The following is a 25,920-nucleotide window of genomic DNA, read 5'->3' on the forward strand; positions in this document are numbered from 1 at the left end:
TCCTCAGCCTCTCTCGGGTGGGGGGTGGGTTGGAAGCGACGGCGCTGCCCGCGCGGCTGCGCTCTCCGGGGCTGCGCGGGCGACCCGCGGTAACGGTCATGACGTATGTGAGGTTACGCGTTCGCTGGCTGCGCGGTCAGGGTAACTCCGAGCGGAGCTGCTCAGGGGGTGGGCAAGGCTCAGTCCCTGTCCAGCTCCACACAGTAAGGTTGTTACACGGAGTAAACAAGTGAGCGTGCTGTCCCTTTGCTTCTAGTTCCTGTATTTCAGCATTATGCTTACGTACAGTCTGTTATCAGCTATAAGGATTTTGCTCGTTTGTGTAGTTAAATGTTTTATTGCTTTAAGGGTTATAAAGAAATGAAGTGATAAGGCAAAGCTCAGCCAAGAGCAGGAGTATCGTAGCTGTGCCTAGTTCAGGGATGAAGAGGAAACTTTTTAATCACAAGCAATTCACAGTCTGTCAAGATGTCAGAACTAGAGGCAAATTCCATCCCTGTTACAAAGAAATACATGAGAATACTAAATAAAGTTAAGTGAAGTGACAGCTGTCACATACAGACTCAATTCGTTCTCTTGCTGTGCTATGAACTCAGCCCATCCTTCTTCTAAGGAGTGTGAATCCCCTCATAAGGCTGCTACTTTTCAGTCCTGGTCACTACAGCGATGTATAATTAGTTCTGTTCCACTTCTCCAACTGCTGTGACAGATCAGATGAATGTTGCTCGTTCCTCATCTTACCAGTTGCTTGTTAAATGTTTGGAATTTTAAAAAATGCTAGCACTGCAATTTTTCTTCAGAGTTTCCCGCACCTTAGAATATAAAGGGAGGAGGCTTCCCCTCCATGTGAGAAACACCTTCAACACTATCCTTTAACTCTGCATTACTACAACTGTAATCCCAGTCCTTATTTCTCAGGTGTACATCTTGTAGTAAAACGCATTCCACCTCAAGAAAATTTGAAAGACTTCTTTCATGCTGATTTTTGTCTTTCAAGCACAGGGGACTGAATATTTGCTTCCGTGTAGTATCTCTTGTCCTTACCAGGCCTTGACATGTAGTTTGAATCAGGTTCTCCTTGTGTAAAATGGTGTACCTTAGCAGAATTTCTGTTTGCCACGTTTCTGATTGGCAAAAAAGCTACCATGCTATTAATAAAAAATTACTAAATGAAACGTAAGAACAACTTTTTCCATGTTATTTCTGATATTAACTGCAAAAGGTGTCTTTTCTTTTGTGTTTTTCAGGCTCTACAGTTGCACAAACACAAATCTAATTATTTTCTTTATTGCCCTGCCTTACAGGTTGGCTTGCAAGCAGCTTTGCTAATTCTTCTAGGGAGTTAACTTTGCCATCAGAAATGGAGTACAGGACTCAGCTACCACATCCCGAGTGACCGAATCCTTTCATACAAAATGGAGAAGAAGCGGAGAAAGAAATGAGCCTGTTTATTAGGCTTTACCTCAGAAGACCATGAAATCTCAACTTATTTTGGACACAGCTTTAAGAATATCCAGTTGATCAGCGCAGTGAAAGCAACGTTTACTGAAACAAAAATGAACTAGTTTATAAAGAAGAAAATTGTGATTTGAATATATGGAATTTTTGGAATGAAACCATTTTCTCTTATGACCATGAAGTTTGCAAACATCTGGTTTGTTCTGGTTGTTATTTTACTCTGTGGCAAAAAACACTTCAGTACCAGACTAGAGAATTCTTCTCATGAAGCTCACATATGTCCTGGATGTTCTCGCCTTACTTTGAAAGTGGAATTCACTTCTACAGTCGTGGAGCATGGTAATAGTTAAGCAGCTAAAAAAAAACCCCAAATCCATGGGAAGTTCAGGTGTATTTTACTGATTTGTGGTGTTTGTGCAATTGCAACATTCTGAGTTTGTGTAGAAGCATATTGTCTGCTAAATTCTCTGTATTCAAAAAGAGAAACAGATTGTTTTCAAAGGTTCTTGGTTTAACTGGAAACAAGATTCGGCTAACAAGAGAAGGAAGAGAGGGGGAATAAAAAGGCTGTTAAAAGTGTAAATGGGGTGTGACGGCTCAGGTGGGCAAGCCACTTTGGTGTGTTTAGTAGCTGTTTTGACCTGGCTGGTGGTATCATTGAGGCTCTTATGAAATGTAACCACACGTGGGCCTTGAAGGGGTGAGAAAGGCAAGAAATGTCTCTGTGTTTGTTCAAGAAAAGGTGTGGAAGTGATTATGTATGGAAAGATTGTGAAGATAATTGTGAAGGGAGCAAATGAAAGATCATGTGAGGCACATGTCACTGTGGGGATGGCAAAGGATAGCAGTAGGGTGCTTTGACCTTGTGTCCACTTGCTGTCTCAGGTACCTGTAACGTTCCTGCAGTGGAGCTGTGTGTTTTCCCAGGTGCTGACAGGCAGAATGTCAGTAGTGACATTTCTGCATGTAGTTAGCCAAAGACTGAATGTGGTGAATGTGGTGGTGTGTGCTGGGACTGAGTTCCACTCTCACTGGTACAGATCAAGGACTGGACTGTTGGGACCACCTTTGTTCTGTGTGTGTTGTAGTTGGTGGCAGTAATTTGCACTAATACCCAATACCATGTAGAGGCTAGATTCTTTTATATCATACATGCCAAGAGGTATATTGAAGTGGCATAATGGCTTTAAGCTGACAGAGGGGAGATTTAGATTACACATTAGTAAGAAATTATTCCCCATGAGGGTGGTGAGGCCCTGGCACAGGTTGCCCAGAGAAGCTGTGGCTCCCTCATCCCTGGCAGTGTTCAAGGCCAGGTTGGATGGGGCTTGGAGCAACCTGGTGGAAGATGTCTCTGCCTATGTGCAGGGGTTGGAACTGGATGAGCTTTAAGGTCCCTTCCAACCCAGATCATTCCATGATTCTATGCTAATGAAGCAGTTTGTACTGCTGGATGTAACAGTAAGTCTGTTCTCTTTCCACTGCTCCCCTATCTTTCACCTTTCCATTACAATTCTACCTTCTTTTCAAAAGTTTTGATCATATGTTGCAGCTTCCCTGATAAAAAAAAAAAACCCAAACAACGCAGTGCAGACATAAATTACAGATTTCTAAAAACAACAGAAAAGTGCCTCAGATTGTGATTATTTGTTCTGAAAAAAAGAAAAGAAATATTTGAACCTTTGTGATGTGAGTGCATGAGTAAGCTGCTTAAACGTCCGTTCTGATAAGTTGTGCTCTTGTTCCAGAGTACATTGTGGCTTTTAATGGATACTTCACAGCTAAAGCTAGAAGTAAATTTATTTCAAGTGCATTAAAAAGTAGTGATATTGAGAACTGGAGGATCATACCTCGCAACAACCCAGCCACTGACTATCCCAGTGATTTTGAAGTTATTCAGATCAATGAGAAACAGAAAGATGGAGTACTGACACTGGAAGATCACCCAAACATCAAGCGTGTAACACCTCAGCGGAAGGGCTTCCGATCGCTGAAATATTTAGAGTGTAAGTAATTTGTGGTTGCATGAGATCTGCTTTGGAAAAGTGTCAGCCTTATTTCAGACCATCAGCTTAGCGTTACACAAATGAGAAGTGGCCTACAGGTTTCCTCTACAGAAATCTATCTTGTCTATAAAATTATCAGGGTCTTGTCATACCTTTGCTAAAATGCGGCCCTGATTCTGTATACAACATAGAAACATTTGTTTTGCATCAGTCATTTACCTGAGACTACAGATCACAATGTTTGTAGTAGATAAACCAGAAACTTTTACTGACTTCGATTAGATAAAAGTGATACTTGCTTGTCTAAAACTTTTGTTGCTTTGCATATTTTTGTTTCTGCATATTTTGTTTGTATATTTGCATAAAATATATTATTTCGTGGTTTTCCTTATACTGTTTTCTGTGTTCTTCATCCAAATTCTATATAGCTGATCCAGTGTTGCACTGCAATGAAACCAGATGGACTCAAAAATGGCAGTCATCTCGTCCCTTGAGAAGAGCAAGTCTTTCTTTAGGTTCTGGCTTCTGGCATGCAACAGGTCGACACTCAAGCAGGCGTTTGCTGAGAGCTATCCCTCGCCAAGTTGCTCAGACCTTACAGGCCGATGTCCTCTGGCAGATGGGTTACACAGGTATAGTTTTGTCTGTTGGCTTATAACGATCACCATTGTTGAGAAACAAGGGAAGCCTGAGGAGAGGCTAATTGACTCCTATGTATTAATCTCTCACTGGGTGCCTGTTGCAGAAAGATTGAGAAATAATTTGTTTTGAGACACGTTGTATACTTACAGAGTGCTGTTATGTGTGTACTGAGAAATCGGTCATATTCATAATCTGGCTGAATTTCTGAATTGGAATATAAATTCTGTTTAAGATCTGTAACTTTCTGATCTTGTAAATTGCATGCCACATTAAACAAAAGTTCTCTTTAATCTGATAGATTAGATTTGCTTCGAAGCTGAATCAGAAAAAGCAATGTTTTTCTGCTATAGGTGCTGGTGTAAGAGTAGCTGTGTTTGACACTGGTCTGAGTGAGAAACATCCACATTTCAAAAATGTAAAGGAGAGAACAAACTGGACTAACGAGAGAACCTTGGATGATGGTGAGTTACTGTGCACAATTGTCCAACTCTTCCTGACACTGGTGTGTTCTGTTTTCCATTTTAAAACTGCTGCTACTGTGATGTTAACGTCTGTTGAAACTGTATCTTGAGATTTCAAGCTTAATTTTGTATGGTCGAGCACTTTGTAGTCATACCATATCCAACAAAGAGTGTTAATGTCCCAGGAGGCTGTTGCATAAGTCGTCTTTTAATCCCATGTGCGGTATTTCATCATAGTATTTGAAAAATGTCAGGGCAGGAAGATACTATGCAGGCATAAATACACTGTCCGAGTGGTGAGAGCAAACACCACAAAGTTGTTCCTTTCTTATTCCTTTCTATGTATTCTGATATTTCCCAGTGCATGCATATTTCCACACAGAGGGAGAGCATTTTTGTTCTTTACTGTGCAGTCCTAAATTAACCACAGTTTTGGCACCTTCTTGTAAAGTTCTTCTAATCTGTATAGTTTTCATCAACAGTTGCTGTGCTCATGCCCATCAACAACCAAAGAACTTTTTATTTTCTGCAGTATGTTTGTGTTTCTTTTTTTTATGTTGACCTTAACTTGCCCTCACTGTATGCTTTCACACATTGTTAACTTCATACAGCCTGGGCCAGTGATTCATTTGGCAGTTTAATCTCTTTAGAGTTCAAGGTATGTGCATATCTTGCTCAGTCTTTTGCACACATTTGTTATTTTATCATGTAGTATTTCTTTGCATTGCAGCACCTGCTTTTGGTGGCACTTTCTATTAGTTCTGAGCCCAGATGATTGCTGGGCAGGCAGATTTGGACTACAGAAGTAACAATGTAGGCAGTTCAATAAAGCAAAAGCGAAATTATTTTTTGAACAGAGGAAAAAAGTATGTTTTCTTATCTCATTGTTCATAGACTCATAGAATGTTTAGGGTTGGAAAGGACCTTAAGATCATCTAGTTCCAACCCCCCACCATGGGCAGGAACACCAGACACTAGACCATGTCACTCAAGACTCCCTCTAACCTGGCCTTGAACACCGCCAGGGTTGGAGCATTCACAACTTCCTTAGGCAACATGTTCCTGTGCCTCACCACCTTCACTATAAAGAACTTCTTCCTTATATCTAATCTGAACTTCCCCTGTTTAAATTTGAACCTGTTACCACTTGTCCTATCACTGCAGTCCCTAATCCTTAGCAAAATACAGTTACTGTAAAGTCTGGGTAAAAATCTTTTAAGAAGTTTACATAAAAATACATTGACCTCATGACTTGCATTATCCAAAATAACGTTTTTCTTTCATGAGTGCTTTGCAGGGGTCCTCATTTCATTGGTAGCAATCAGGAGTGGATAGACTGGAGAGCTTATCACTTGGAGTTTCATCAGCTGGTTGTGTGGCTACACAGACTGGAAATTCTGGTCCCACTGAATCCAGCAGCACAACATGATACAGAATGACTAGGACTGAACACGGAATTTGCAATTTGTTTTAAAGTCTGTTAGATTGATGTGATTTTTTTTGTATAGGAAGTGTTCAACAGTACAAATCCTTGACAATGGAAAGGTTTGTCTTCTAATGTTTTGTTTTGTTTCTTTCTTGCTGTGATAGGCTTAGGCCATGGAACTTTTGTAGCAGGTGTGATAGCCAGCATGAGAGAATGCCAGGGATTTGCTCCAAATGCAGAACTGCACATTTTTAGAGTGTTCACCAATAACCAGGTAACTATTTCACATGTGTTTCAATTCTGCCTTTCGAGATTAATGCTGTAGTAATCCTTTCTTTTGGGAATATTGCAAGTACTTATAAATGTTGATATATTTTCTTAGATAAGTGGGAGGAATACATCTTTCTATTTGTGAGATACTTACTACAAGGTGTCTTACAGTTTCCAAATCTGGGATATTTTTCAGAAATAATACGTAAAAACCACAGTGTTTGAGCAATCACTTAAATGTACTGAGCACTAGAAATACTAGGAGACAGGTGACGCTTCTGTGCTTTATTTTGGTGTTGTTTCTGCTCTCTGTCTGTAGTCTGAAGTCCATATTGTCGTGGAATCACTGGATTTTTCAGTGATAGCTTTTTTTGAGCAATCACTTAAATGTACTGAGCACTAGAAATACTAGGAGACAGCTGACGCTTCTGTGCTTTATTTTGGTGTTGTTTCTGCTCTCTGTCTGTAGTCTGAAGTCCATATTGTCGTGGAATCACTGGATTTTTCAGTGATAGCTTTTTTTCCCCCCTTCTTTTTACATAGGTCTCATATACATCTTGGTTTCTGGATGCCTTTAATTACGCAATTTTAAAGAAGATAGATGTATTGAATCTAAGTATTGGTGGGCCAGACTTCATGGATCATCCATTTGTTGACAAAGTTAGTATGAGGAAGTAAACTGGTCATGGTCTTTATATCCCTCACAGGAATTCTTTACTTGCAGAGCTGTTTGTTTGCCACTGCTGCTGACAGATTCTGGTGGTGCTGGCAGTTTCTGTGGTGGTTCATTTACATGAGAGAAATTTTGTACAGTGTACAGGCTTTCAGGAATATGTTTAAGGAATGAAGAACTATGGAAAAAAAAGTCCTTTTACAAAATGCTGTATGTACTGCTAGAAGTGTGACTCCCAAGCAGGCAACTAAGTAGGCCCTTATTAGAAAAAGCTTAACTGAAATGCTCCTTGTTTTGGTTGGGGTTTTTTTTATAAATCTCTGGATGGTTGATTTATTTCATGGTAAAAATACGTATAGTGTGATTTTAGTAGCAAATTCTCTAAGAACAAATAGGTAAAAAGTTGATACAGCTATCTAAAAAGAGATGTGTTTCAGGTTAAGAATGGAATTAGGTTTTTGACTTTGTGACAAATAAGTGGATCGTTAGTATGTCCTTCAAAAACTTTAGGTAAATTAATTTACATTTACAAAAAGGTTAAAATCTTTCTTTGTAAAGGGTAATTTAGGGATTTGAAGCTTAGAAATTCTTCATGTTTTTAATGATAACCTGCACTGAAACATAGTTTGATAGTGACTTCACTACTCTCCCAGAGTATTACTGGAAGGGATTCAGAATAACTGGACTTTAGTATCTGAAGTGCTTTGTTATGGATAGGAGTTTTATTTTTGGTGTAACCTGAATACGAAGTATTGGCAGTGTTGCTGTTGAGGCTGGGTTATTGGTCACATAATCATAAGAAAGTTTGGAGCTTAATACTGAGCATACCAGTAAGATATATTTTATAAATCTCAGTAAGAAAGAGAGGTAGGACTAATTGTTCACTTACGTCAAGCTCCATGGAGTGTAAGCTTCTTAGAAATGTCTCTTTTTTGGTGACAGAGCCTTACCGTAAACATTTTTGTAGGTATGGGAACTGACAGCTAACAATGTCATCATGGTCTCTGCTATTGGCAACGATGGCCCTTTGTATGGGTAAGTTTCAATGGCCACTTCAAAGGAAAGGAAATACCTTATTATATGCTTTTGGAAGTAGTTGTGCTTGGTCAGGAAGTTTTACCTTCTGTTTTCTGTATTCTGTTTATAGAAAGTGACTCAAGTTAAACTCTTTCCACTCTCTTTATCACTTGCTGTCCTGGTTCAGCAATTTGTAAGTACTTGGCTGAACATTTTTCACTGAAACAGTGGAAAGTCAGTAAAAGAAGAATGGTAGTACTTAGAGCTGTCATTTCCCTGTTACTTTGAGCAGGCGTCTTTGGGTACTCATCTTGGGTTTAAGGAAAATAGAAGGGATCAAGCCAGAATGATCTATGATTTATTTCTAAAATAAATGCCTAAAACCAGAGTTGTTTTGTCTTCAGGATAGGTGGTTTGGTAGTTACTGAGTTACTAACTGCTTGAAAAGTTGCTCTTGCTTGTAAGGTTTAACTGTATCACATAGGACCAAAATTTGTTTCCGTGGAGGTTAAAAAGAGTGTCTAACAAAAACCTGATGGCAGCATATCCATTATCAAGATAAACTTACAACTGTGTCTTGATTTTGTCTTGTGACTGTGTCTTGATTTTGGGGTTTGTTGCTTTTTTGTTTTTGTCTTCCTGTCTCCGAACTTGTTCTAGGACTCTAAATAACCCTGCTGACCAGATGGATGTGATTGGAGTGGGTGGCATTGACTTTGAAGATAATATAGCTCGCTTTTCATCTAGGGGAATGACCACTTGGGTAAGATTCTTTGACTATGGTCAGCCACATTTGCAGCCAAAATACAGGCCTTGAAAAGATAGCCTTTTTTGAAGGGGTAATCCTGTGCAGATTATATGTGTTGGAGTAACCAGTGATAAAAGATTTCATCAAAGATCAGATAGGGATTGTAAGTCTTTAAGCAAGAAGCTTAATGTTCTTTACAGGGTTTTTCATTAGCCTTGCCTAGTATTGACATTCTTCATTTATTTGTATAATATCCAGTATCTTTTGTTTTATGGTGAGGACTTGCCTGTGTAGTTAAATCTGCAAAACTGAAGGCCTGTTCTTGTCCTTCCTTCAGTTTAAAAATCTTAGGATTTTCAGATGCTACATCAACAAACATGCATTTGCCTGTTGAATTGAGGTAATGCGTACTGATTTCAGATGAGGTAGCATTGTGATCTTCATTAAGGGGACTATTATATGTTTCTGTTTGTGCTGCATCTTACTCATTAGCCAGGTAGCAATGTGGTTACCATTTTGTCAGTAGTTTCATTCTTAGCATAGATATTAGAGTAATTGGCAGTAATGTTACCATTGAAACACTGAGAACTTGTCATAAACAACTTGAGGCCTTCTTTAGGTATTGCTATTCTATGATGCTCAATCTCAGCTAATTTTGTTGGTAGTTTTACTTCTGAATGGCCTGCAGTTAGTTTAAGTGCCCAAATGAAGCAACCAGTATTCATTATGTATTAGGGCAATAATCCATCCATTTCCTTTCACAGGAGCTGCCTGGAGGTTACGGTAGAGTGAAGCCTGATATTGTTACTTATGGCTCTGGAGTGAGAGGTTCTGGTATGAAAGGTGGATGCCGCTCTCTCTCTGGGACAAGTGTAGCATCTCCTGTGGTGGCAGGTGCTGTTACTTTGTTAGTGAGGTAAGGCTTAAATACAAATCTCTAAAAAGATACTGATGCAGGAGGGTCATAAAAGGCCCTGTAAAGGAAGCCACCAAACAAGACTAAATTATGTTCAGATGTAGGAAAACAAACTCACAGGACAAAATCATATTTCTTCTGCCTGAGATATTACTGTGTCTAACTAGCTTTAAGTTTCCTGACAAAAACCTGAGAACTGATATGAATAATAGTCTTTAAAATATACCTAGGGAGAATTAAGCATTTTGAATTGCTGAGCTTCTGTTAGTAGTGTTGTAGAAGAGCAGCTGCTGGAAGTAGGCACCTGTAGCAGTTAATTATCTAAGGACTCATAAATTTTATGGGATTCAGGGGTTTATGGCTATTATCCAGTTGCGTAAGTCATCTGTTACGCACTGAAGAACTTGGAAGGAAGGTGAGTGTTGCAAGTCTATACTTTGTGTTTGTTCTTGTTACTACATCAGGAGGAGATGAACCTTTTTGAGAAACGCCAAAATTTTGAAGTCATCATCCTATTTCTTCCATAAAGTGGTTTGCAGAAGATACCAGCAAGTTTCCAGATACAGAGGCTTTGATTTTCAGAATACTTTATCTAGCATTTAGACAGTGTCCTGATTGTAATGACTCCTGGTCTTGGATCACATTGTAATGAGAAAAATTAATGTGGTATCAGCTTTTAAGACAGACGTGTCAGAAACTTGTCACTTTTCTTCTTCTTCTCAGCTGTTCCAGTGAGAAATCAAGTAATAATAAACAAATACGAACAGAAGATGTTACTCACAAAAAACTAATTTTTGATTGCATTTTATTTACATCAGACAACTGTTAAGGCAGATTGGTAAACAAGACTAGCTAGAAAGTATAATAAAAGCCACCTAATTTGATCTGTTGTTTCCTATTTCAGCACAGTTCAGAAGCGTGAAATGGTGAATCCAGCAAGTATGAAGCAGGCACTTATTGCATCAGCACGTAGACTTCCTGGAGTCAACATGTTTGAACAAGGACATGGCAAGTTGGATCTTCTGAGAGCTTATCAGATCCTCAACAGCTATAAACCACAGGCCAGGTTAATTTTAATCCTTAACTAATCAATGATAGGCTATAATCTGCTGTATTTCTCAAAGAGCAGGTGATGCATGTGTAACTCGGTTGAGCAATCTGTCCTTATGCAACAAAGAACTAGCACAGGTCTTAGGTAATCCTAAAGTGTGAATTTTGACACCAGAATGGATGAAAAGTCACAGTATTTTCTGCAGTTTAGAGGTTGAAGTTTCTATGAGAGCTAAATTGTCTTTCTCTTCTAGACTCAGATGTTATGAATCATGTGACCTAGAACACAATGGAAAAGTACTTTAAGCTTTAGAGAGTAAGAACATTCTCACTGTGCTGAAAAGTTTTTTTTGTGTGTGAAAATCTTTTCAAAAAACTTTAAAAAAAAATTAGAGGGGAAGAGAAGAAGTTTTTGGGGCAGATTTGGGTAGCAAGGTGGGAAATCTTGATAGAGTAACTATGACTGGCGTGTTTTTTATCTGTGTATTCTTCATTGTTATGTATAGTGGCATGTTCTTCTGGTTTTTGGCTTCTGTTTTTGGTTGTGGGTTTTTTTGGTGGGTTTGTTTTTTTTTTTTTTTTTCTAATTTTACCTCCTCCACCCTGTAGTTTGAGTCCAAGCTATATTGACCTGACGGAATGTCCCTACATGTGGCCCTATTGTTCTCAGCCCATATATTATGGAGGGATGCCAACCATTGTTAATGTTACTATCCTTAATGGTATGGGAGTCACTGGGAGAATTGTAGACAAGGTAAGACTTAACATTGTTCCAAGTCCTGACTATTAATGTTGCTTAAATGTTATGAATTTCATAAAACAAATAGGATTTCTTACTGCTGAGAGTAAGAGATGCAAAATGTTTGATTTTAAAGGACACACCCTGATTAGTAAGATTTGTCAACATGACCTGTCTACAAGTTTTCAAGCAATGCTTTGGTTTCAGGGGCGTGCAGCGTTTTGTCTTTGTAAAACCAGTTTGGATTGACAGGTACTTAGAGAATACAATGAAATTTCTGATAGCATTTTTTTTTTTTTCTTTTTGGTCTGAAGCATAAGCAGTCTTGGTAAATACATTACAGATCATGTTTCTTTCATAGGTCAAAATGACCTGAACTTACCAAGGTGTGCTGCAAAGCCTGTTCTTTTACATGACTGAAGTTGAGCATGTTGGTTAACTAGTGAGATTTTTAATTTTTTTTTTTAATTAAGCTTTACGTAAGTTTAAATGTAGAACACATTTGGGAATTCATACCAATTAAATAAGGCACCTATCCCAGAACTCCAGCCTATGTACACGAGCTTAATTTCAATGTTTTAGTGTGAATCCTAAGGTCTGTTTTAGATTGAACCTTACATTAAAGAGTGTTGCAGCTCTTATTCAGCATCATTAGCTTGTGGTAATGCACACAGCTGATGTGATTTGCCTGTGTCTGTTATAGCATTAGCTCTCTTTATTACTGAAAGGAAATGTTGTGTTCTTAGCAAAAAATTTTTGCACAGCAACCCAAAACATTAAAACACGTGCACTTAGGCCGTATGCCATTCATATAGCTTCTTACAGAGCCTTGCCTCTGAAAACCCTATAGTCTGGATTATTGAGGCTGTCATGATTAGGTTGGTTCACTGACACACCACTAGCCTTTTGGGCTTTGTGGTCATTTTAAAATTTGGCATAATCTTCAGAAAGCATAAGATTTGCTATTTCTTTATGCAGAACATGCAAAAATTAGTGACTACCGATCCTGTTTCACCAATGTTGTGTATTTTCCATTTCACAGCCAGACTGGCAACCCTATCTCCCACAAAATGGGGATAATATTGAAGTGGCTTTTTCCTATTCCCCTGTGTTGTGGCCTTGGTCCGGATACTTAGCAATTTCCATCTCTGTAGCAAAGAAGGCAGCATCTTGGGAAGGTATTGCTCAAGGTCATGTTATGATCACGGTATCATCCCCTGCAGAAAATGAAGTAAGTTCTGCACGTATTGATTTTTCTGTGTTAATAATTATTAAAACTGCTTCCCGTTATCTAAGTACCCTCTTTAAAGGCATTGCTCTGGTCCCATCATTTGAAGCATAGGTTAGATTGGGGTCAGGAAATTGAAGAACACAAATCATGATCTTTATAGTTGAGGGCAGGATTAACCTGCAAATTGAATATGCTTTAGAGTCAAAAAACCTCACTTAGAAACTGACTTCATAATTTCATTTGTTTAATATGAATTCTAAATAATGTGTTTTGAAAAAGAGATTACTTTAAGAGATTTCTTCTAGAACCATGCTTAATTGTTCCTGAGAAGTTTTTAACATTTTGAACAATTGAACCAGATCATAGTTGTAACATTTTAAGTATTTTATGTTCTGAGAGTAAATATAAATGTTGAGTGCAGAAAAATTGCAAGGTGATTTAAGGCAAAAGTCATCTCTCTGTCTCCAGAACTGGTACTGGTTACAATCCACAGTTAACTGGTGAATGTTCCTGTGGGGAAAAAAGGATTTCACTGTAGTTTGTTCTGTCCTTCAGTCTAAGAACGGTGCAGAGCAGACTTCAACGGTGAAGCTTCCAATAAAAGTGAAGATAATTCCTACTCCACCTCGTAGTAAGCGAGTCCTTTGGGATCAATATCATAATCTCCGTTATCCACCAGGATACTTCCCCAGGGATAATTTGAGGATGAAGAATGATCCATTAGATTGGTATTTATCTCAAATTGTGTAAAATTTGTTAATTGTGTGTTAATGATATGGGGTAACTTTATTGAATGCCAGAGTGCTCTGGCCTTATTCACTGTGGCATGGGATTAGTTTTTCTAGGAAATCCATGAAGAGCACTTGGACTCAGCCTGCTTTTAGCGTCAGATTTTTGTTATGCTCTATGGTTTTATTCACGTGAAATTAAAAGCTTTCACAATGCAGATTTAAGACACTGAGGTTTTTGTTTGGCTTTCAAAGTGCAGCATTTATCTTTTCTGCCCTAATTTCTCCCAGGAAGTTAAGGGAGGCACTTTATTAGCCACTTCAGCATTCACTTATCAAAAAAAAAAACCCAAAACCCACATGAGAAATTTTAAATACTATATCCTAAAGACGAAAATGAGAATGGCTTTAAGCTGAAAAGAGTAGATTTAGATAAGACATTAAGAAAAACATCTTTGCTGTGATAAGCTTAAAGGTCCCTTCCAACCCAAACCAGTCTACAATTCTGTGAAACCCGCTGTCTGTTGTGGCAGGCTGTCTGTTGTGGCAGGCTGTCTTTGAAGCAGGGAGAGGCCTGTTGTCTTTCATAGATGGAGAAGGAAAGCATCCATAGAAAGAATCATGCAACAATGAATAAGGATTAATAGGGTCAGTGACCAAGTTGTAGGCTTTGGAAAGGTATTTGGAGCATACAGATACGCCAAATGGACAGAAATTCTCTGCAGAATTTCAGTAAATATTTACGGGTGGTCCTGTGAGCTTCTTCCAGTTAGTAGTTAAAATTGTTCTTACTGGCTCTTGCAAGGAGGAAGTCGGGTGAAGAGCATCTGGTTTTAATGCAGCAGTGTTTCTCTGTGGGGCAGTGCAAACATGTGAATTGTGCTTTGTGAGGAACATGCTCAATTCTTAGCTTTCACTCTTCTCTGTAGGGCTTAGAACCAGTGTCATTTTTGAATAATTCTGCAAAGAGGAGATAGCTCTTGGAAAACTACAGGTTTTCATTTGAGAAAAATGGACCTTTTAGAAAGAAAATTAGAGGAATTACATCTGATTTCTGCACTCCAGATTTAAATGTCTTCAACACTTTTCTCTTTTCCTAAGGAACGGTGATCATATCCATACAAACTTCAGGGACATGTACCAGCACCTAAGGAGCATGGGGTACTTTGTTGAGGTTCTTGGGTCCCCATTTACATGTTTTGATGCCAGTCAGTATGGTAAGCGTGAGTTAATTACCTTGTTCTCCATACTATTAACTTCTTCCTAAAATGACCTGGGTTTTGGAAGACCAAAAATGTTACAGGAATGCAAACAAAAATCCTCATGATAGTAGAAAAATAATATAACGGTGTACTTATTTATATGCTGGTATTTAGTTGTATGAAGTGTTGCTGCAGATGCTTGCTTGGGAGTCTTATAGAATTAGGGCAGTTTTCTGTCCTCATCATGGAAAAATGAGAGGGAAAGCCCACCTCTGAATGGGATAAAAGCCCCTCTGTATTCAATCCCACAAAGGCAGAACCGTACTTGCCAAAATATTTTGGCATAGTCAAAATGAAGCCTGATGTGAACAGCAGACTAAAATCAGGTGCTTATTCTAAGTTTTTTTTTTTTTCCCCTCAGCAGTGGAATCTTAAAACATTGATCTTTGTGGATAGATAAAAGAGTGGGGAAGTATTCCATCCAACTAATTGTGATAGCAGAGCAGCCTGTGGCTTGTTTCTTCTGTGTGTATCAGGAAAGAAACCTGATAGATTTGCCAGGCAGGGGACAAACCAAGCAGTCCATGCTCTTTCCTGATCCAGTGTGCCCCTCCAGTTAACCATGACATGCTCCAAAAAGACATTCTTTTCTTTTGGGCTGTGGTGTTCAGTGGGCTGTAAAGTGCGGGTGTATTCTCCTCACAGTTTTCTATTTCTGAAAATGTTGTCAGTAGTAATCTCTTACTTGTCTTGATTCTTCAGTAAGTATCTCACCATTGCTTTTTGAATTCACTGGATGTTCAACTGGATACAGCAATGGTAACACTTAAAAAAGTAGAAAAGTAGTTTCCCTTATGAGACCACTAGTTTTATTGTTGATAGAGAGCAGCATTAGGGGACTTCTCTCTCCTCTGATTCACCATTACGTTGTACCTTATTTCATGAGTATTTTGTTGGGCTTCCAGAATTTCCTCAAAGGGAAGAAGTGAGAGGCAAAAAAATGCAGTGATCTCTGGTCCCTCTACCACTTCTTCCTAGCTTGTATTGTCTGCAAACTTGGTGAGGGTGCACTCTGTCCCATCATCCATATCATTAACATGGTTTCCACAGGATCTTTATCAGAAAGCTTTCCAAACACAAACTGCCTCAACTTGCAGAATTGGCGTCATTGAAAAGGGACCATGACATGTGCGGCCAGCATCAGCGGTTTATTGGATAGCTCAGGGTATCATCTTGTCAAAATTTGTCTTTTCTTTGAAGATGGAAATTCCATCACCTCTATGGGTAGTCAGAAACTGAAGAAGCAAAGTGGCTTGATATTTATAATCAATCTAAAAGCATAAGAGTTTTCAGGGAATGGAAGTATATTTTTCTGGTTGTGTTGTTCAGTGATGCAGAGAAGACTGTGCTGCTTCACAAGGGTGGGAGAGGGTTATATGAAGTGGCAACAGCACTGTAGTCAGTTCTCCTAAATGCAGGTGTAGTTTTCAAGGCCTGAATCGAACAAAGTTTCAGAATAATTGTTTTCCTGGCCTCAAGTCTGCAGTAGGAAGTGGAGTACCTCTGACTAGAATTGCATGTAGTTTAGTTTGGATCAGCAGTGATACTTTTAATTGTCCTTGTGTGCCACAGTTTGGCTTAGTTTATGGAGCATGAATAGCAGTAACATTGCAGTGAACAGCCTGGTCAACTCTTGGTTTTGCTTTTACACACAGGCACTTTACTGATGGTGGACAGTGAGGAAGAGTATTTTCCTGAAGAGATCACCAAGCTGAGGAGGGATGTTGATAACGGACTTTCACTTATAGTGTTTAGTGACTGGTACAACACATCTGTGATGAGGAAAGTCAAATTTTATGATGAAAACACAAGGTACTGATTTGTGTCAATTCTATGGGGAATAAAATGTCATGGAATTGTCATTTTGTGCAATATTACCCTAATAATCCCAGATGTGATGCGCTGCAAGATGTGATAAACTGCAGTTTAAGGAGAATAGCTACCTATTTTATCATGATTGCAGAAGGCCCCTTGGTAAGGTAATCTTTTAAAGTCAAGAAAAACGTTTACAATGAGAAGAAGAAACTGTAGACTGACAAATTAAAATGGAAGTGTTTTCACTTTCAGGGAGCAAAACAGGAAGTGTGCCTTGCAAACAGTATTGCCAGGTTGTGCAATTACTCTAGTGTGTCATATAAAGAGAAAATACGCAATATATCACCAGTGGTGATAGATACCCTCATAATTACTAGTAGTAATAAAAAATAAGTAGTTATCAGCCTGTTTCATGATAGGCTAGAAGATCTGTTCTGTAGTTTGTAAGCAAGTAACATTGTGCTTTGTTAGAAAACTGAGAAGCAGATCACGTCTGTCGTTTTTGCCGCATGTGAACAAAGAGCATTTCTTCCTAGCAAATGGAAGTTTTTTATGGAACTAAAATGCACTGAGAGCTTTACATTAATATTATTTAACTTCTGCTCAAAAGCATTGGTGTCAAAGAGCAGTCAAAAGCTGCTCACGTGCCCCTGGAGTTATGTAAGATGTAGTCCATTATTTAAGTTACTTTGAAAAAGTCTGCTTCTGGGAAGGCAACTGACTTTTCATTATACAATCTCTAGCAGTATATTCTGTATACTAATAACCTGTGTTACGCTGTCATTTTCACAGACAGTGGTGGATGCCGGATACTGGAGGTGCCAATATACCAGCTCTCAATGATCTGCTTTCTGTCTGGAATATGGCCTTCAGTGATGGGCTCTATGAAGGTGATTTTAGCATGGCAAATCACGAAAGTGAGTACTGGAATCCATCTCGTGCACAGGCTACAGTGTGTTGTTTACAAATGAGTTTTCTGTGAGAGTGAGCTTGAGCAAGAGTTGAGGGAACTCAGATTCACTGAAGAGGGGTCTCATAAGCATGCTTCAATGATTACTTCCTTTGTAGACTGTATGTGAAACATTTTCAGTTCAGATAATCAATGTCCTCAGTTTAGGCTTGTATTCCAGTATTCCAGGTGCTGACACTCTGAAGAGCATTGTTGGGGTGTGTGTGTATTTGTCTGGACTTTAAATATTAGTTGTGAACATGAATCGTGTCTTTGGTTTTAATTTTGCAATTACAAGGAAATTTGAAATTTTGGAGGAAGAAAATTGATAGGGACTTTTTCCTTGGAATATGCCAACTTAAACATGCACACAACATTTTTTTTTAGGAACTCCTGTTTTTGAAATCTTCTGAATTGTTCCTCAGGAAATGAATATGTTTGACTAATTTCAAGTTCAAACTTGAAACTTTTTTGTGGTTAGGCCACAGGTCTATGATCTCACAGTTTTCTGACTTTCTAGATCTAGCCAGTCTTTCTTTTTATCTGACCAAGTCACTTGATATTTTCGTTTCATTGTTTTGTTCCCAAATCTCTTGGTCTTCTGACTGGTTCATATATCAGAAAGTATATGTGAAAAGAGAAGGCACCAGCATTGATTGAAGGAGTCAGGTTCTCTGTAGTATAAATAACGACTGTTAGTGTGAACTACTAAATTTCTCATTGCATTTGATTAAGCTTTTCAGTTTAAAAAAGGTAATGTCAGTCTCCTAAATGGAAACATTTGAAAGCAGTATGTAAACGTGAAACTGCAAAAGCTGTGCTTAGAAATGTCTTCTCGATGAATACACATATTGATAAAAATATGCAGATTCAGAGCAGTGTTCCTGGGAATGTTTTCTTCTGTGCTTAACAGCTCACTGAAATATGGTGGGAAGGGAACGAGTGTCATTTTTAGTCTAAACTGCGATTTTGTGATGTCTTTCAGTGAATTATGCATCAGGATGCAGTATTGCAAAGTTTCCAGAAGATGGCATTGTCATTGCACAGACTTTTAAAGATCAAGGTACGTGCTTCCTTGTCTTTTTTTTTATGTTTTAAGTAGAACTTCCGTGTCTGTACACAAGCATGAGTTACAAAGTCTAAAGGTGTAAGATACAACTGGCAGGTTTACAGGATTTGTCTTGCAGTTGCTTGTTACAGAAAGACAGATGTTATTCATGGCATGTCTCTAATCGCTTTTGTTAGTTCCATAGTAGATTTTCTTGTAGAATAGCCAGGCATGGCAGCAAAATAAGCTGGCAAAGAGCAGCATGCACTGTGATGGCTGATTCTTAAGTTACTGTGTCCCATAGAATTCAGCAGAAGGACTAAAACAACATGAAGCAGTGTGTAAGGCAGAAGGTTATGATTTTAAACCTGTAGCTGAAAATATTAGGACTTTTCATTCGAGCATGTTGAAGATATTCCAGGTTGTGAGGTCTTCTTCTGCTTCTCCACCAAAGAAGGAAAAACATTAATATCAGTAGGAAACTTGACAATCAGGGTCTTGGAGCAGTTTCATTTTTATCGTAACATCGTGGGGGTTTTGAAACATTTTGCATAAATGTGTGTCATGAAGAGTAGCATAGCTGCAACTGTAAGTTTGCACTGTAGGCTCAGTTGACATACAGGTAAATTGATGTTGATGCTTTGCAGGCGATGAAATTTATTTGTGCTTTGCTTTAGGTCTAGAAGTTTTAAAGCAGGAGACTGCGGTAGTTGAAAATGTCCCTATTTTGGGTCTTTACCAAGTTCCCTCTGAAGGCAGTGGCAGGATTGTTTTGTATGGCGACTCTAACTGCTTGGATGACAGCCATCGACAGAAAGGTGTGTAAGCTTTGACATGCAAGAATAGTTACTGTCTAAAGCTGATAACTGTCCTATGGGGCTTTTACAGCTCCCCGCTGTATCTGAAGTAGCTTGTTCTAGGGACTCTCTAAATATTCCTAACTGTGGATTCATCTTAGTTCTGCAGAGCTGTGTTGAAAATGCTGTAAGGAACAGTTACAGTAGAAGAGCACCCCAGTTAAATAGCCCTCTAATAGATGGGACCATTCCACTCCCTGTAGGCCCCTTCCCTATTTTTCTGTTCCACAAGCTTTGGGGGTGGGGCTGGGTTTGAGATGGGTTTTTTGCAGGGTGGGGGAGAGATGGGGATTGTTGATTGGGGGTTTTTTTTGCTTCTTTGAGGTGTTTTTGTTCCACATAGTTGAAGTCGTGACGAGGCCATTAGGGGATCTCTTCACTTTTTCCCCAGTTGCATTTTGAGAATGTTTAGGTAGTGCAATGGATGTTATGTTTTGAGTTTGTTCATCAGCATGCCTTGCTTCCTGTGAGGATTTATGGTAACGTTTAACATTTTGGTTGTGAGTTACTATTTTCAGGCTATTCTACTTCAACACAAACCAGGTGGTGTAAATATGTGAAAAAGTAGGGATTTCTTTTTGAGTTTTCAAAGCATTTCTTTGCAACTCAGGTAGCAAGTGTGCAAGTTGTGTGTGATTTCTGTGACTCCTAAAAATGCTGTTCTCTCTGCCTACACACTGTGGTTGGTCCTTAGAAAATCTTTTTTCTAGCACTTTGTCTGATCTGACTTTTCAAAGTTTTAAGAGATTGATTGGGTTTCTCATGACACATGAAGCACAAGCTGGTAGACCTGTGGCTTGAGAGGCTAAAGATAATCCAATATGTGAATGAGGTCTTTTTCTGCATTTCCACTGAATGTGATGTTCAGCCTGAATTCTCCTTTTGTAATGAAAAGTACATTTATAATTTTTTAAGTTTTGTCACCAACATTTTAAAATATTAGGTTATGTTATCCATCCCTTACCTAATTTATTTAAGACTTAAGTCCCTTAGGTCCTGCCTAATCTGTCTATAGCTCATTTCTTTCTCTCCCAAATACTTTCTTTTTATTTGAAAGATCTCTGGTTTCTCTTTATCTGTCTTTGGGTGCCTTCTAGTGAGCCACTGGAACACCAACATGTCGGTGCCTTCTGTGCTTGCTGTAGGTTGTTGAAAGCACTTTGTATAAGAGAAGATACGCAACTTTTAAGTTAAGTCACAGAAAACAGTGCTTTGTGAGCTCCCTGATGCTGTTAAATTAGTGTGACCTGTAAAGCAAGAAAAACTGGAAGGTTCTAAAGAAATCCTTTAAAATTAGCTTTTAAATTGTGAAGCAGGAGCTACGTCTCCTGCAGAGACATCGGTGGCTTTAACTGAGGTAAATTCCTAACATTAGTGAATATAAATCCTTAAAATCTGATTGACCTCTTTAAAAATCAAAGGTGAGGGTTTAAGGGACACCAGGATTATGAAGATTAATTTCCATTCCCAGCCTGGGGGAAGTTCTGAGAAAATAGTTTGCTATGTAGTGGAAATAGCTTATAAGGCACTGTGCTACTCCTGCAAGTGGAAGTTTCAGAGAGTTGTGATGTTAACTGGCTGAAATGCTTGTTCCTTAGAGGTAGCTCTGGATAAAGTAGCAGTAACTGAGGAAAGAATCAAAATGAGAGAATGAGGGTTCATGTGCTGTTGAAGTGCAAAGGAAAACCATGATCAAGTATATTGTGGCATTGATTCCCAACCTGCTCTGTACCACAGCTGTAGCAGGTACTGCTTTTGCTTTAGCTGAGATATAGCCAGAGCCTTTCATTTATTTGAGTTTTTTAAGCTTGGAGAAGCGATTGAGTCATAACTTTCCACTGAGAACACTACTTTGTCCTTACTTTTCTTTGCAAGGTATTTATTTTTGTCCTGTCTTCTCTGTTTCCCTCTTAAAAATTATACCAGAAGCTCTCACCTTCCTGTGTTTCCACACCAAAAAAACTCGTAATTTTTGTAGGGTCTTGGCCTTGCACAACCTGGTATTTGACACCTGTTATTTTATGTCTTAGTCTCCAAAAGAGCCTGATCTATACACAAAAGAAGACATTTTATGACAGAACACTTTGGTTTTGTGTTTGTCTATTGTGGTGGGATGTTGGGTGTGTGTTGAAAGTTGCATCTTTCAGAAATTGGGCCTAGAACTTCAGTAGGAGAAAAGTAAGACCCAGAAATACTTACGGTACTTCTAAATGTCATTACAGCTTCCTTAACAGAAAGATAAGCCAGTTTAAATGTGGCATAATGCATATCTTGTTTCGGGGTTTGGGGCTATAAAATCCACAGACTGCTTTTGGCTCCTGGATTCCCTCCTGCAGTACACTTCTTATGGGGTGACACCACCAAGTCTCAGCCATTCCGAAAACAGACAGCGCCCGCCATCAGGAGCAGGCTGCTCTCTCCCTGAGCGGATGGAAGGTGAGATCCTTCATTACCAAGCAACTGAGAGAGCATTAGAATGCAATTTAGGAGGACTCAGGCAGACTGAGGTATATGCCAGTAAGGTTAGACTGGTGTGAGTTCTACAATGTACTGTTTTACTAGGAGAGAGCATTTATTGTAGGGGTTTGTCATGGTATAGTTGTGATTCAACTGATGAAAATACTCTGTTCATAGAGTAGGAATTTTCAGATGCCTGGTTCTGCTGGGGAGCATTCTAGGTACTTGCTACAGAGTGTGTATAAAGCATTCAGTTGTCTCACATGCTGCCAGCAAAACGTGGATTACCTGTCGTCGTAGGTGCAGTTTTACTGTTTTGTAACGTACCCTTTGGTTAATTCTAACCCAGATTTAGCTATAAGTCATCATCACTGTAAAGAGCCCCTGGTTTGACAGCAGCACTGTTTAGCTGGAGTTGAGTGTTGGGAACTCTTATCCTACCAGTCTTTTGGTAACCTGGTCTGTCTCTCCTGCGAGTTGCAGGTAACCATCTGCATCGATACTCAAAGGTGCTCGAGGCTCACTTGGGAGACCCTAAACCCCGGGCCCTTCCTGCTTGTCCTCACTTGTCCTGGGCCAAACCACAGCCTTTAAATGAAACTGCCCCCAGGTTAGTATATGTCTGTCATATAGTTACACAAGAAGTCTTGTGTTTAAGTTCAGCTGAAAAATTACTTGTTCCATCTGCTTTTGAAAGGGACAGCTGGAGTGCCTTTCCTAGAGAAACACCAGATTGCCAAGGGGAAATTAATGCCTCTTCAGTGAATAATTCTGACTCACCTTATTGCTACAGTATGAAACTGGGGGATTTTAAAAATAGCTTCACAAGTCACTGTTGTGATTGAGTGATCCCAGCTTAAAGTGAATGGTCTTGCTTAAGTTCATCGTCACTGCATGCCTTTGAAATAGTTTTCTGAAGCAGCTTCTTGGATAGCTTGCCTAACTCTGTATGCTGGTTGTATCATTTGTCAAGTCACTTGTCAGCATATAGCCTGTATTTGTCTGCTGAGCTGCTGATGGTTACTTTCAGTAGTATGTGTGCAAAAGACCTGTTAGTAAATAGTTGCCAATCCAAGTGTGAAACTGTGGCATCTGAATTTATCTTCGGAGGCCTACAAACTGCAGAACATGTAGAAAGGATCTTTTGGGTCCAAACCATTGAGTTATTTGTAGGCTCCAACTGTCAGTTTCTCTATACGTTTTTACAAAATTCCTTGCATTACTGAAGTGGGCAGATAACTCTGTATAAATTGCTTCTAGCAACCTTTGGAAACATCAGAAATTACTGTCAATTGACCTCGATAAAGTGGCTTTGCCCAGTTTTCGACAGAACCGACCCCAAGTGAGACCATTGTCCCCTGGAGAAAGTGGTGCATGGGATATTCCTGGAGGTAAATACTGAGAAGTTTGAAAGCCACTGTTTTGCTTTGCTTTTTGTATAAGCTTTGAAAGAACAAATACAGCACAGGCAGAAGAGAGGCCATGTGTTTATTTTCAGTTGTGAAAAACATGCCAATAGTAGTGTGGCTGTGTTGTAAAAGGATGACTGATGAAACCTGAGAGAAATAGTTTTGCGTATGAATGGCTTATTCAGAAGCATGTGTGACATACTGAGAGGAAGATTTTGGTGGGTGATTTTGGGGTTGTTTAAGTTCATTTTGGTACTGTTCAGACTGATGTGTGTCAGCAGGGAGTCCCTGTCCTTGGGAGCTGTGGCTGGATATCTCCTGCTAATTAAAATTCCTCCTGTCAGTGCAGAAGAGCAGAGTCTGGGAGAGTTTGTCTGACTGGTGCCTTGGACAAGGTGTTACCCTAACAAATGATGTAGAGCACTTGAAAGACATTTAAGTCTAATGGTGGGCTGCTCTCCTATACCAGCTTAGCACTGCAGGCCCAGCTGGAAGCAGAGTGAAAGCCTCGCATGTGCTCTTTTACCAGTGTGAGCTGCTAGACCAAAAAATTTGTGTGAAAACAAAGGGTCTGGTTCTCTATCTCATCCTCATCATCTGCGTGCACAGTCTCTGGGGCAAGCATGCAGTCACTTCTGTCATGGCATCAGGATCTGGTGTGATTATAGAAATTACTTAATGGTAAAATTATGGTGAAGTTTGATCTCCCTTCTAATACAGAACAGAAGATTATTGTTGCAGCGGAAATCTGGGTTGTACTTTCATGTGCCCAAATAAGTCGAGGTGGAAATGCTTTTCTGTAATGTTTGCATCCTGTCTTATTTTTGGTAATCAGTCTGCAGTTGTTAATCTTCCTGTCTGAAATGTAATCTGATTAATAGCTGTTTTGTCTTTAAACAGGAGTTAGTGTTGGGTCCTTTGGGTAGATGGTGCTAGTACTGGAAAGACATCATAGTTCATGTGGTCACTAGTCACTTCCAAACCTCTTTGGCTTTCCTAGGTATAATGCCTGGCCGGTACAACCAGGACGTAGGACAGACTATTCCAGTCTTTGCTTTTCTTGGTGCCATGGTGGTTCTGGCATTCTTTGTGGTGCAGATCAACAAAGCGAAGAGCAGGCCGAAGAGACGGAAACCACGAGTGAAGCGACCACAGCTCATGCAACAGGTTCACCCACCAAAGACGCCTTCGGTGTGAAAGCTCTCGCTTGCCAAAGATGACCTCCTTGTACCGGCTGCTTTTCCAGGCCATCCGTGGTCCCCAGTGAAAGTGCTAGTCGTGTTAGTAGTCCACACCTGACATCATCTCATAGTCTTTGGTTTCTGGAGAGTCAAAAAAAGGACCTCAGTTGATCATCTGTACATAAAACAGCAGCTTTAAGCAGCCGAAGCCACCAAAGACTTGAATACTGTTTAAATGGCTGCTTAGTCACTACATATCCCAAGAGGGGGGAAAACAGACCTTTTTTTTTAAGCTGACCAAACTAGAATTTATTTGTTTAGAGGCTATTTTCTATATTTATTTTTGGGGAGGGCGGGGGGAAAAGTCACTTTAAGGACCTCTGCTAAGGAAAAAGTGCATTTTTTTGACGGAATGCAATTTTCTAGAATGGTATTATGCTGAAGAATAACGTGCACCATGACAGGAGGAAGGGGATGAGGTAGACTAGTACAAATCAGTGAGACATACTCCTGCAGTTTATTTTTATAAAGCCAACTACCATGATGTTTTTGTAATTTTTGGTCACGATTTCACCATTGTTGGTGGAGCAGATTTTCAATAAATATGTTATCTGTATGAAGCAAAGACATGGCTGCCTGGCTCTGCTTTCCACTGCCGGTCACAGAGAGCAAGTTGCAGCCCAAGCTGCAGACTTTCCTTTGAAGCACAACCTGGGGAGTCATGCAAACGGCACTGGCCCTCAGCAAGCACAGAAGACACTGTTGTGTAGATGGCATTAACAGCATACTGTGGTGTGTCACAAAGCCAAAACCCCTGCCTCCTTTTGTTTGTCCTGCTTCAAAGCTTGCAGCTGATCAGGTATGATCAGAGGAAGATCAAACTCATTGAAGATGCTGCAGGAGCTGGAGCACGTCTGTTCTGGAAACAGGCTGAGAGACCTGGGCTTGTTCAGCCTGGAAAAGGCTTTGGGTAGATCTTAGAGCACCTCCAGTCCCTAAGGGGGCTACAAGAAGCCTGGAGAGGGGCTTTTTACAAGGGCCTGTAAGGACAGGACAAAGGGGAATGGCTTTAGACTGACAGAGGGTAGATTTAGATAAGGTATTAGGAAGTTCTTCCCTGTGGGGGTGCTGAGGCGCTGGCACAGGTTGCCCAGAGAAGCTGTGGCTGCTCCATCCCTGTCAGTGTTCAAGGTCAGCTTGGTCAGGGCTTGGAGCAACCTGGTCTAGTGGAAGGTGTCCCTGCCTATGACAGGAGGTTGGAACTGGATGAGCTTAAGGTCCCTTCCAACCTAAACTAGTCTATGATTCTATGACTTGTTACAGATTTAAATAAAGATGCCCTTATTTAAAGGCACAAGTTGCCGCTGACGCTGCAGCGCTGGTTAACATTGCCATCACTGAAATAGCTTTTCTCTTTTGCAGAGAAGCTGCGAGGTTTCCCTGACACTGCTTTTGTCACCGCTCCAAGTAACAGTACCTTTTCCCAAGAGGAGGAGGGAGCTGGTGGCTGCCTCTCTCAGTGAGCAGAACCAGTGTCCAGGCAGGAGGGAAGTGGTGTGTACCAGTGAATGGTCCTG

The 25,920-nt window shown here is 39.8% G+C and overlaps 1 protein-coding gene across 1 annotated transcript; it reads left to right on the top strand.

Moving 5' to 3' along the window:
• Positions 1 to 1,302: 1,302 nt before the first annotated feature.
• MBTPS1 (membrane-bound transcription factor peptidase, site 1) lies at positions 1,303 to 24,965 on the top strand. Its single transcript, XM_010015208.1, has 22 exons — positions 1,303 to 1,797; positions 3,207 to 3,464; positions 3,893 to 4,096; positions 4,457 to 4,567; positions 6,158 to 6,267; positions 6,807 to 6,923; positions 7,904 to 7,971; positions 8,614 to 8,716; positions 9,466 to 9,617; positions 10,522 to 10,683; positions 11,277 to 11,421; positions 12,449 to 12,637; positions 13,193 to 13,365; positions 14,467 to 14,582; positions 16,283 to 16,439; positions 17,235 to 17,359; positions 18,377 to 18,454; positions 19,117 to 19,257; positions 21,601 to 21,732; positions 22,237 to 22,363; positions 23,014 to 23,144; positions 24,163 to 24,965. The coding sequence occupies exons 1-22, from the start codon at positions 1,611 to 1,613 to the stop codon at positions 24,357 to 24,359; spliced, it is 3,183 nt and encodes a 1,060-aa protein (XP_010013510.1). The 5' UTR covers positions 1,303 to 1,610; the 3' UTR covers positions 24,360 to 24,965.
• The last annotated feature ends 955 nt before the right edge of the window (positions 24,966 to 25,920 follow it).

This window comes from Nestor notabilis, unplaced genomic scaffold (assembly GCF_000696875.1).
Source record: "Nestor notabilis isolate BGI_N333 unplaced genomic scaffold, ASM69687v1 scaffold17125, whole genome shotgun sequence".
Lineage (NCBI taxonomy): Eukaryota > Metazoa > Chordata > Aves > Psittaciformes > Psittacidae > Nestor > Nestor notabilis.